At 35.7% G+C, this 12,264-nt stretch overlaps 1 protein-coding gene across 1 annotated transcript; it reads left to right on the top strand.

Annotated features, from left to right (window-relative positions):
* The first annotated feature begins 2,254 nt into the window (after nucleotides 1–2,254).
* On the top strand, nucleotides 2,255–11,763 carry LOC127438722 (kininogen-like). Its single transcript, XM_051694539.1, has 7 exons — nucleotides 2,255–2,521; nucleotides 3,757–3,873; nucleotides 4,428–4,500; nucleotides 6,689–6,861; nucleotides 8,747–8,857; nucleotides 10,232–10,315; nucleotides 10,946–11,763. Exons 1-7 carry the CDS (start codon nucleotides 2,324–2,326, stop codon nucleotides 11,204–11,206), a joined length of 1,017 nt encoding a protein of 338 aa, XP_051550499.1. The 5' UTR covers nucleotides 2,255–2,323; the 3' UTR covers nucleotides 11,207–11,763.
* The last annotated feature ends 501 nt before the right edge of the window (nucleotides 11,764–12,264 follow it).

The raw sequence follows: 12,264 nt of genomic DNA, 5'->3' as shown, positions 1-12,264 counted from the left end.
ATTCTGCTGAACTCAAATGAAGATTTTTAGAAGAATATCTCAGCACTGTAGGTCCATACAATACAAAAAAGTGAATGGGTGAAACATTTTGAAGCTCTAAAATGCACATAAGTCAGCATAAAAGTAATCCAGTGGTTAAATCCATGTCTTCAGAAGTGATATGATAGGTGTGGGTGAGAAACAGTTCACTTTCACATTCTTCCTCTTGGGTTTTGGTGATTCACATTTTTGTGCATATCGCCACCTACTGGGCAGGGAGAAGAATTTCAAGCAAATAAGAACTTAAATATTTATGTTTCTCATCCACACCTTTCATATCACTTCTGAAAATATGGATTAAACCACTGGAGTCTTATGGATTAATTTTATGATGCCTTTCTGTGCTTTTTGGAGCGTCAACATTTTGGCACCCATTCACTTGCATTGTGAGGACCTACAGAACTTTATTCTAATATTCTAATACAAATTGTAATTTGTGCTCTTCAGAAGAAAGAAAGTCATAAACATCTGGGATTACATAAGGGTGAGTAAATGATGAGATCATTTTCATTTTGGGGGGGAACTATCCCCTTAAAGCAATAGTTAACATGAACTAACAATGAACAACACTTTACAGTATTTATGGTATCACTTTATAATAAGGTTACATTTGTTAACATTAGTTAATGCATTAGGTATCATGAACTAACAATGAACAATATATTTTTACAGTATTTATTGCTCTTGGTTAATGTTAGTTCTTAAAAATGCAATTGTTCATTGTTAGTTTATGTTAGTTCATAGTGCATTAACTAATGTTAAAAAATACAACTTTTGATTTTAAAAATGTGTTAGTAGTATATGTTGAATTTAACATTAACTAAGATTAATAAATGTAGTAAAAGTATTGTTCATTGTTAGATCATGTGAACTGTTGTTAACTAAAGATTACAAATGTAACCTTAATTTAAAGTATTTAAAGTTCTAGATAACACTTATACATGCATATTAATATTAGTAAGTGCATTATGAACTAACAATAAACAATACTAAGTCAACATTAACCAAGATTATTGAATACTGTAAAAATATATATCTTTATTGTTAGTTTATGATACCTAATACATTTACTAATGTCAACAAATAGAACCTTATTGTAAAGTGTTTTTCCCATTTTGTATTCCTAACTTTGAGTTATAAATTCTCTTCTGTGTGTTCAAATTGTGACTCTTTACAGAGCAAGTTTGATGCGACAATATTTTTCGGATTTTAGAGGAAAACACACAGCACAAGTCAAAGGTAGGGGGGGACAAAGTATGCCCTTAAATACACACTGCTTGATTTACTTAACGCAACTCTGCATTCTAATGGTGAACAGAGCACATTTGTCTTTGTTATTAAGTGGTCATTTTTAATTGTACAATTTTCAAAGCAGCTTATAGAAAATTATGATGTAATTTCTGTTATGTCTTAAAGTCCTCGTTGAGCAGTTTCATTGAAAATCATGCCCTAAAATTATTTGTCTTCAGACCCCCAGTGACTAACATGTTAGTTTATGGAGGAGAATAACCTTGTGCTTGAGCTCAGCTGGGCGAACTAGTTCCCCTTTTGCTAAAAAGTATGAATATAAAGCCAATATTAGTTATCTACAGTATGTGTAGTACAAGTCATCTATTAATTGAGTAAACTGAGTAGATGTTGGTGGGGAATGTTTCAATTAAAGGATATTGATTGAACTGTAAAATTAATGATTAAGTGTATTTTAAGACCATCCCAAATTGACTGCAGAAGTGCACATACTGTAAATGCAGTCTCCTTTTCTTTTTTTTTTTTTTTTTTTTTTTTGGCAGATGAAGCTCTGGACTTGTTACTCTTCAAAAAAATATATGAATGCAACTTATGAATATGAATCTAAAACCATTACATAATCAATAATCCTGTAGGTTTAGGCAAATTGAATGACTTGCAAACACTTTCATTTGGTCTGATAACAAATGATTGAGTCAGATTGCTCTGGATTGAACTTTTCAACATTTTTGCTTAGCAAAGGGTCAATTAAGAACCACCGATACAAAGGCTTTTGTAAAGAACTTATCATCGCTTTGGGGTATTGATTCAGGGAAGTGTGCATGTTGTGGAGTGTATCTCAAATGAGTAAACATTTGCATTACAGCTGCTGAATACTGCATTGCAGTGCACATCTCACCATATTTGGACAGGTGGAGATTTTCAGGCTAAATAACAGCGAGTAAATCATTACAGGGGCAGACAGGAGTCCAACGGGGACACTTGTGAACCCTCTCACTCCAACACTGTGAGCACAGACATTCATAACACTACTGCGATGATGGGGGACAGGATCTTAATGGTTTTTACGTTAGTTTGTCTTTGCTGTTCTGGGGGACATGGACAAAAGTACACTAGTATTCTGTGCGATGATAAACGTGTGGAAAATGTAGTGAATCTAACTCTTTCCAAACATAATCAGCTGCTAACCAAAGGCACTCTTCTGGCTCTCTATGAAATCTGGGCGGCTTCAAAGGTAGGATGTAGCATGTATACATACATGTGTTTTATGCAGGGCTGTCAATTAAACAGATTTATATAGAGAGATTAATTATTCCATAAAATGCAATAAAAATTATGTAAATAATAAGGCTGTTGATTTAATGTAGTGCAAGTAATTATATAAAAATTATGTAAGCAAATTATCGTACCCTTGGACCCCGTATATTAATTATGTAAGAAAAGTACGTATTTTTCTGACCATCAGAGTAATTCAAGGTTGAAGTACGCGTAACATGTACGTGTGTTTTTACAAGCTGTGTCAGCAGGGAGCAGTCAGCACGCCTCAACTCGGTCATACAGGATTACAACTCGGTCATACAAGAAAGTTACAATTACTTTTAACTTGACACAGTGGCCAAAAAATGCAGTGTTTATTATCCTGAAAACTAGCAAGATGTTCAAAAAGCATCTGACTGACGCATATGTACATAAACCGACAATTAAATATAGCGCAGACAGAAGAACTTATCCTGTGAGCACAAGACAGATTGACGAACTCAATTGCAAAATAGATTGATGTGGACTGTAAGCCAATGATAGACTTATGTTCCAAGATATGGAAATGAAACAAACAATATATTGACTTCTAAAGCCACTTTTTGTGTTGTGTAATCAATGATAGACAACACAAAGACACGTCCTTGCATTCAAAAACATTTGGACACTGTGCAACAGAATGAGATAAAACAGGGGTCCCCAGATGCAATTTCTATTGTTGAACTACTTCTGATCTTAACACAACATCTTAAAAATGCGGCGCTCACAGAGAGAGATGCAATGCAACAGCAAAAGAAGTCATTCTACATGTGTACATAGACCAACAATTAAAAAATATCAGAATCATTGTTTGAAATACAAGAATGAATGCTGTGTGAACAGCCCCTATTTCTACCAGGGACAGATTAACTTAATTGAAAAATAAATTTCTGTGGACTATGGACCAGTGATAGGCTTGTTCAATGATATGTAAATAAAACAAACAATATAACAATTTCTAAAGCCACTTGAAATTTCTCTTCAAAGATTTACTCATCTTCGACAATTCTCAGCACACACTGTATATGTGATTAATTTGATTAACTGGCATATCACGTAATTAATGTGATCAAAATTGTAAAGTGATTGACAATTAAAGATTTACTGTAACTTGTACAATGTAAGGTCAACCCAACTTTAGCTTGTCTCAGAGTAACGATGTCATTCTTACAGATTCAGAATGAATCAGGGGAAGTTTTGTTTGTGGAGTTCACGAGCAGAGAGACAGACTGTCCTGTAGGGGGAGACAAAGTGTGGCAACAATGTGACTACCTTCAGCAAGCAGATAAGGTAAGACCTGATGAGGAAATTTAAAAAAAGCATTCACCTGAATATTAAAATTCTATAACATTTATTCATCCTCATATTGTTCAAAACCTGTATGACTTTCTTTCTTCTGTGATCACAAAAGGAGAATTTCTGAGGAATCTTTACACAGCTCTTTTCCACACAATGACAGTTCACAGTCATCACGTCTGTAAATCTCCAATAAGGACCCAAAATTACCATTTACATAGTCCATACGACTCGTAATTTACATTCCAAGTCTTCCAAAGCAATGCTTGGTAGGTTGCTCATGACCCCAACGCAAGGCTTAAACTGTACTTTATCTCGCTTATTACATGGCTAATAAAGAAATAATCAGACATGAAGTAATTGATTTGAATGTAAACGATTTTATTACGACAGAAGAAAAGTGTGCAGAGTGATTCGATTGACATGAAACTAGCAAGACTGATATCATGAAAATTACAGGACTGTGCCGACATTCACATTCACAGCCTCTTTAACCTTATCACTTCAATGAACCTTCTAGATAACATTCACATTTTGTGCTTCCCCAGGTGCTCAGAAACTGTCATGCCAAAGTGCTGTTCACAGAGGCAGGACAAGAGTTAGTATTACATGACTGTTCAGGTACGTCACATCTTGGGGCTGCCACGTTGAGATCGCATGACCGGCTGCATGAACGATCATGTGGCATGTTGCATTATCTTGGAAATAAAAATAGTTATTTCGCTGTTTTTGTTTGCATCCAATTTTGTATAGAAATGTTGTCATTTTTTAGGCGTACAATACAGTAACGGCTGCATCCAAAAGCTAAACATTGCTGTCTTCAGAGGCAGGAAGGCATCAAGGCATGTTCGAATCCAATATTTGCATCACATCCTAACTTCTGAGATGCCTTCATCTGATTAGTTTTTGAAGGCAGCACAAATGTAGCCTTTGCACGTGCGTTTCGCTGATTGGTTGAAAGAATAAACAAGGTGTCTGATGGAGCGGTAGAAAGCAGTAATTAGTTTATACAGTGCATCCGGAAAGTATTCACAGCGCTTCACTTTTTCCACATTTTGTTATGTTACAACCTTATTCCAAAATTGATTAAATTCATTATTTTCCTCAAAATTCTACAAACAATACCCCATAATGACAACGTGAAAGAAGTTTGTTTGAAATCTTTGCAAATTTATAAAAAATCAAAAACGAAAAAAATCACATGTACATAAGTATTCACAGCCTTTGCCATGACACTCAAAATTGAGCTCAGGTGTATCCTGTTTCCACTGATCATCCTTGAGATGTTTCTACAACTTGATTGGAGTCCACCTGTGGTAAATTCAGTTGATTGGACATGATTTGGAAAGGCACACACCTGTCTATATAAGGTCCCACAGTTAACAGTGCATGTCAGAGCACAAACCAAGCCATGAAGTCCAAGGAATTGTCTGTAGACCTCCGAGACAGGATTGTATCAAGGCACAGATCTGGGGAAGGGTACAGAAAAATTTCTGCAACATTGAAGGTCCCAATGAGCACAGTGGCCTCCATCATCCATAAATGGAAGAAGTTTGGAACCACCAGGACTCTTCCTAGAGCTGGTCGCCCGGCCAAACTGAGCGATCGGGGGAGAAGAGACTTAGTCAAGGAGGTGACCAAGAACCTGATGGTTACTCTGACAGAGCTCCAGCATTTCTCTGTGGAGAGAGGAGAACCTTCCAGAAGAACAACCATCTCTGCAGCACTCCACCAATCAGGCCTGTATGGTAGAGTGGCCAGACGGAAGCCACTCCTCAGTAAAAGGCACATGACAGCCTGCCTGGAGTTTGCCAAAAGGCACCTGAAGGACTCTCAGACCATGAGAAACAAAATTCTCTGGTCTGATAAAACAGAGATTGAACTCTTTTGGCCTGAATGGCAAGCGTCATGTCTGGAGGAAACCAGGCACCGCTCATCACCTGGCCAATACCATCCCTACAGTGAAGCATGGTGGTGGCAGCATCATGCTGTGGGGATGTTTTTCAGCGGCAGGAACTGGGAGACTAGTCAGGATCGAGGGAAAGATGAATGCAACAATGTACAGAGACATACTTGATGAAAACCTGCTCCAGAGCGCTCTGGACCTCAGACTGGGGCGAAGGTTCATCTTCCAACAGGACAACGACCCTAAGCACACAGCCAAGATAACAAAGGAGTGGCTACGGGACAACTCTGTGAATGTCCTTGAGTGGCCCAGCCAGAGCCCAGACTTGAACCCGATTGAACATCTCTGGAGAGATCTGAAAATGGCTGTGCACCGACGCTCCCCATCCAACCTGATGGAGCTTGAGAGGTCCTGCAAAGAAGAATGGGAGAAACTGCCCAAAAATAGGTGTGCCAAGCTTGTAGCATCATACTCAAAAAGACTTGAGGCTGTAATTGGTGCCAAAGGTGCTTCAGCAAAGTATTGCGCAAAGGCTGTGAATACTTCTGTACATGTGATTTTATTTATTTTTTATAAATTTGCAAAGATTTCAAACAGACTTCTCTCATGTTGTCATTATGGGGTATTGTTTGTAGAATTGAGAAATAATTAATTTAATCAATTTTGGAATAAGGCTGTATCATAACAAAATGTGGAAAAAGTGAAGCGCTGTGAATACTTTCCGGATGCACTGTAAATGTCCAGTTTTTCACTTTTTCTAAACTTATGACTAAAAAAAGCATTATAGTTATTAATTATTAGCCAAGTTATGTCTATTGGATGGAAGATTATACAGTATATACAACAATACAACACAAAAATCTAGGAACAAATGTTACACTCTCCTTCAACTTTCTCCAACAGCTGAGCCATCTATTGTCTCTGAGAAGGCACCTTGTCTGGGCTGCCCTGAAAACATTGATGTCAATGGAGAGGAACTAAAAGAACCGCTCATACATTCTCTGGCAAAAGCCAACAGCATGATCAATCACAAGCACTTCTTCATCTTTAAGGGCTTGTCATCAGCAACAAAACAGGTAAATGTTTTCTTACAGGATGTGTTCCAGTAGATCAACTGATAGAGCATTACACTAGCAGTGACAAGAACACTGGTTCGATTCCTGGTTCGGCACAAACCGATCAAATGTACATCTTGATTGCACTGCAAGTCTGTTTGGAGAAAAGCGTCTGCCAGTGGATTAGAACCTCATCTAATCCACTGGACTGATTTGTATTAATAATTGTATTGTTATTGACTGTTTTTTTTTTATTATCTTTTTGATGCTAAGTACTACACATATTTCCCCTTGCAAGGGATTCCCTTCCTAAAATGCAAAGGTATTTTCACATATAAAGGCCGATTTATATTGTGTGACAAAAATAACAAGCATGACATCATAAAGACAAAATGTTGTTAATATAAATAATTTGCCATATGCAAAAATTAAATAAATTTTATTATGTCTATGGTCAGTGTACTAAAGCTAAAGAAAATGATTAAAATATTATGTGAAAATATATATCTTTTTTCTACCCACTACAAGCATACTGTAAGAACCTGAAGAAACACATTTTCACTACAATTAATTTTGTTATAGCACATTAATAGTAATAATTTTAATTCCAAAGCAACTTTAAAGAGAATATTCCTTGACAGCCCAGTAAGCATGCTAAAGAAGACAGCTAAAGGAGAAAGAAAGATACAATGCAAGTACAAACTATTCTTGAAAGTACAGTATGTATGTTGCAAGATAGCAGGAATAAACACTTATTTAATAAGAAATATATAAGAAATATTTTTGCACAATACTACATGTAGATTTGTTTTTATTTCTTACCGTTACAGGTTCCTTTATATTGTTTTGTACTAGGCCTGTCAGTAGAGTAAAATAATCGTGATTAATCTCATAATTTCCAACAAGCCTTTAGAAAGAAAAATGAAAGAGTTATAATGCCAAATTTGTTAAATGTTAACTTTAATTATTTATTAGTTTGTTTGTATGTTTTTTTTTTTTATTTGTTTGCTTCTATATTTGTTTCTGTTTCTCTTTTTATTTTAGTTTTTATTTATTCTTTTGTTTTCTTCTATGTTTCTGTTTTTATTTATTTTAGTTTTTATTTATTTGTTTGCTTCTATGTTTGTTTCTGTTTTTATTTTTTATTCATTTATTTTCCTCCCTTTTCTCCCCAATTTGGAATGCCCAATTCCTAATGCGCTCTAAGTCCTCGTGGTGGCGTAGTGACTCACCTCAATCTGGGTGGTGGAGGACGAATCTCAGTTGCCTCCGCATCTGAGACTGTCAATCCGCGCATCTTATCACGTGGCTTGTTGAGCACATTAACACGGAGACCTAGCATGTGTGGAGGCCCACGCTATTCTCCGCAGCATCCACGCACAATTCACCATGCGCCCCACCGAGAATTAGAACCACACATTATAGCGACCACAAGGAGGTTACCCCATGTGACTCTACCCTCCCTAGCAACCGGACCAATCTGGTTGCTTAGGAGACCTGGCTGGAGTCACTCAGCACACCCTGGATTCGAACTAGCGACTCCAGGGATGGTAGTCAGTGTCTTTACTTGCTGAGTTACCCAGGCCCCAATATTTTTTATTTTATTTTTTTATTTTTTGCTTGTATGTTTGTTTCTGTATTTATTTATTTTTGTTTGTTTATTTGTTTGCTCGTATGTTTGTTTTTGTTGCTGTTTTTATTTATTTTTTTATTTATTTACTCTGTTTTTTGCTGTTTTTATTTTATTTTTGTATTAATTTGTTTGTTTGTTTGAATGTTTTTATATATTTTTCAGTGGACCCTTGCGGGTTCCTGGGAGTCCCTAGACCCCAGTTTGAAAAACCCCTGCTCTGGATTATCAGGGTTAAGGTTAGGGTCAAGTCATGTTGTTCTTCTTTGTGTGCAGGTGGTTGCTGGATTCAGGTATAAACTGCAGTTTGAAATGGAGAAGAGCAACTGCTCCAAGTCAGAATTCAAAGCCGTTACTGAAGAGTGCCACCCAGATCAGGAGGAGAAGGTGATCTGAATCACTGGCTGAGTCGCTCAGCATAACAGATGTCTTTTGTGTCCCTTTTGTGTATGTAAACAATGACTTTAACTACAAAGGACTGACACAAATGTTAATATAGTGTCAATATATTCTTCTTCTTACATCAAGAAAAATCCTATTACTTATTTTTAAATGTTTATTTAATTTTGGCTGTATTAGCAAGTATGCACATTTTGATGGAAAAAAGAAATATGGACATAAAAGATCATATTTCTTCTTAATTCTCTCCATGTACAGTGGGGTCCAAAAGTCTGAAACTACTAGTAAAAATGCTTCTATTTTGCAATTTATATAAATTAGTTTCATATATAATATTTATTTAATACAAATTATATTTGCTGCAGTATGTACCCCTTTAGATTTAATGACAGCATGTACTCATCTCGATCTGGCATAAACAAAACCTGATGGTCATGTTATTCAGCATAATTTGAGAATTTTCCATAAAGGATGTTGTGTTACTTAATGCAAACAAAGAAGTCTGACCATGTATACAAATGCTTCAACATACTCAATGTCAGAAATTTGCTTACATTTGATTATTGGCCTGCAGAATCTTAAAGATTTTTTCATATTATGTTGAAACATCTCTTTGTTCCAAATATTCCAAACTAAAACTTTGTTTTTCTTTCTGGATTAAATTGGATTTTCAGATTCTCTAGTCTCAGACTTTAAAACTCAACTTTATATTAATATTTGAATTGATATAATGTATTATTAAATGTAATTACTTTGAGTTTATTTATTTTATATATAAAACAATTAATTTGGTTTGAAATCTCGTAATGCCATCTATTAACACAAGATGTTCTTTCTCTGATAGAAAGTTTCAATCTGTTTTGTGTGTAAAATTTACTTTACATTTATTTTTAAATCCCACTTTCACATTTAAAAGTCACTTTGTATTCAAGTGTCTGCCAAATGCACATTCTGGTTACAGTTTATTTTACAGTATGTGTACTTTCAGTATACTTACAGTGTACTTACCCAAGAAATTACTAGGGTAAGTACCTAGTAATTATTAGTTGTAATTATATAGAAAGTAAATGTTGAACATTACTGTAAAATAAAGTGCTACCCACATTATTATTCAATGATTTATAGTGAAAAATAAGGAAAGTACACTGATAAAAAAAATATGATTTCACACTTACAAACTACTTTTGCTGATGTAACCTAATTGGTCAGGTCAATTGAGTCTGATTAAATAACATTTTTGTATTGAATAAAACCAGTTAAATCAGATGTTACCACATGATGATCATTTTTAAGGTTACCTCACAAAACATTTTTCCTGTATACTGTACTTGTAGCCTCACATCTAAAGTTGTTGATTTTTAGATATTCATGCGGTGTAACTCTACTGTGGATGTGGCCCCTTGGAGACACGAGAGTCCGGAAGTGCACGCCGAATGTGTCCGGAAGGTGAGCCAGCCCTTCAGTTACGTTTATTCAGTTATATACAGTACTGTGCAAAAGTCTTAGGCACTTAAGATGTTTCACAAAAGCATTTGTCTTAAGATGGTTATTTATATCTTCAGCTTTAGTGTGTCAGTAGGAAATATAAATGTTAGACTCCCAAACATTCCTTTTGCAAATAGAAAAGATTAGAATAGAAGAACAGGGAGCCCTGCAACAGATGTCATGGCCCCCACAGAGCCCCCACTGAGCATTGAGTCAGTCTGAGATTACATAAAGAGACAGAAGCAGTTGAGACGGCCGAAATAGATAGAAGAACTGTGGTGAACAACCAAGAATAACTGTGTCCAGGTGTACCTAGGAGAATTGGTGCTGTTTTAAAGGCAAAGGTGGTCACACCGAATATTGATTTAGCTTTTTTATGTTTACTGGACTTTGTATGACATTAAGTGATAATGAAAACTATTTATTTCATTATATTTGAAGACATCCTCACTATCCAACATTTTTCACAAGTGCCTAAAACTTTTGCACAGTACTGTATATCATTTTCAAAATATCAAGTTCATAGATTTCCAATGAACTTGTGCATTACCATGGTAATGCAAAAAAAAATAAAAATAATAATAATTTCAGGGTGTCTCAAGATTTAAACGGCCACCAGGCTGGTCTCCCCTGAGGAGAACACCAACTCTCAATCATCCACCGATTCCAAAACCAGCTCCCAAACACAAAGAATCTTCAGAGGAATCCAAGGAGAGCATGGGTGCCACCCAGCGTACAGCATTAAACTGCCCAACCAAACCCTGGAAAGAGTTCAAGCCCATCATTAACAGCCCTGCTCCTCTGAACACTATAGCGTCTACACAGCCAAACTCAAATGCAGCAGCTGAGTGATCTGGATTTGTTAGGTTGAGCAGCCGGTGTGTGTTGTTTTTGAGGCTTTGTGTTCAAATGGTAATCTTACATAAAATATCAAAGAAAGAAAGAGGACAAACGGTGCCAGTTACATTCTAATAACTTGTAGTATGGTGTTTTGAGTGTCATTCATTTATTTGTGGATGTAACAATAATTCACAGTACATTGCCTCACATGTCACAATAAAGAGGAAATTAAAACTCATTGTTCGTGGAATCATTGGAACATTATTACACTTCATTACAGCTGTCTATACGGCTGCTTGACAGAGAAATAGTTCTTCAGAGAATGGGAATTATGAGAAGATAATGCCACATTTAGTTAAACAGAAACTGCAAAACATAATTCGGTTAGAGTAATAATTTACTCAAACTGTTCAATGATTATCAAACAACATCTCTCTTCCCTTTGTTTTAGTGTGTTACTTTTTACAAATACTAATATTTATTATTTTAGTTTGAGTTGGCACAATGTACTCTATTACTGTAATTGCAAAATACGTTTACTTCATGCAATAAACAACAATTTAACTACATGTCCTGGATGCTGTGTACTCCATTTTTTGATGTAGTGTCTCATGAATGCTCTGTAGTGTATCTATATTGACTGGCTGTGTGTATGATCTGAAAGTATTATTTGATTTTGAGCACAGATTTAATGGTTTTGAGACGATTGTTTGATTTTGCCATAAGAGTCAGGGGTTTTGTCAATGTAGTTTTTGGTTTTGTGTTTAAAGTTGTGAGAAAATGGGTGAAGGTTTCAAGAAATGTGTCTTAGCAATTGTGAAAAACTGTAACTATGGAAGCCGGATCCTGCCACGGAATAAAAAATAAAAGAGGTAATTCTGACTTTATATCTCACAATTGTGACTTTATAACTAGCAAAGTTGCAATTGCGTTTTGCAAGTTCTTATCACACAATGTAACTTTATATTTGTGACTTATACATGGATCACGCACAACTGCCGCTTCATATCTTGCTATTTCAACTTTCTCACATTTGCAACTTTATATCACACAATTGTGACTTTATCTTG

This window comes from Myxocyprinus asiaticus, chromosome 50 (genome assembly GCF_019703515.2).
Source record: "Myxocyprinus asiaticus isolate MX2 ecotype Aquarium Trade chromosome 50, UBuf_Myxa_2, whole genome shotgun sequence".
Taxonomy (NCBI): Eukaryota; Metazoa; Chordata; class Actinopteri; order Cypriniformes; family Catostomidae; genus Myxocyprinus; species Myxocyprinus asiaticus.
Note: the sequence above shows the minus strand (reverse complement) of the source record. Positions and strands in the feature narration are given on the sequence as shown.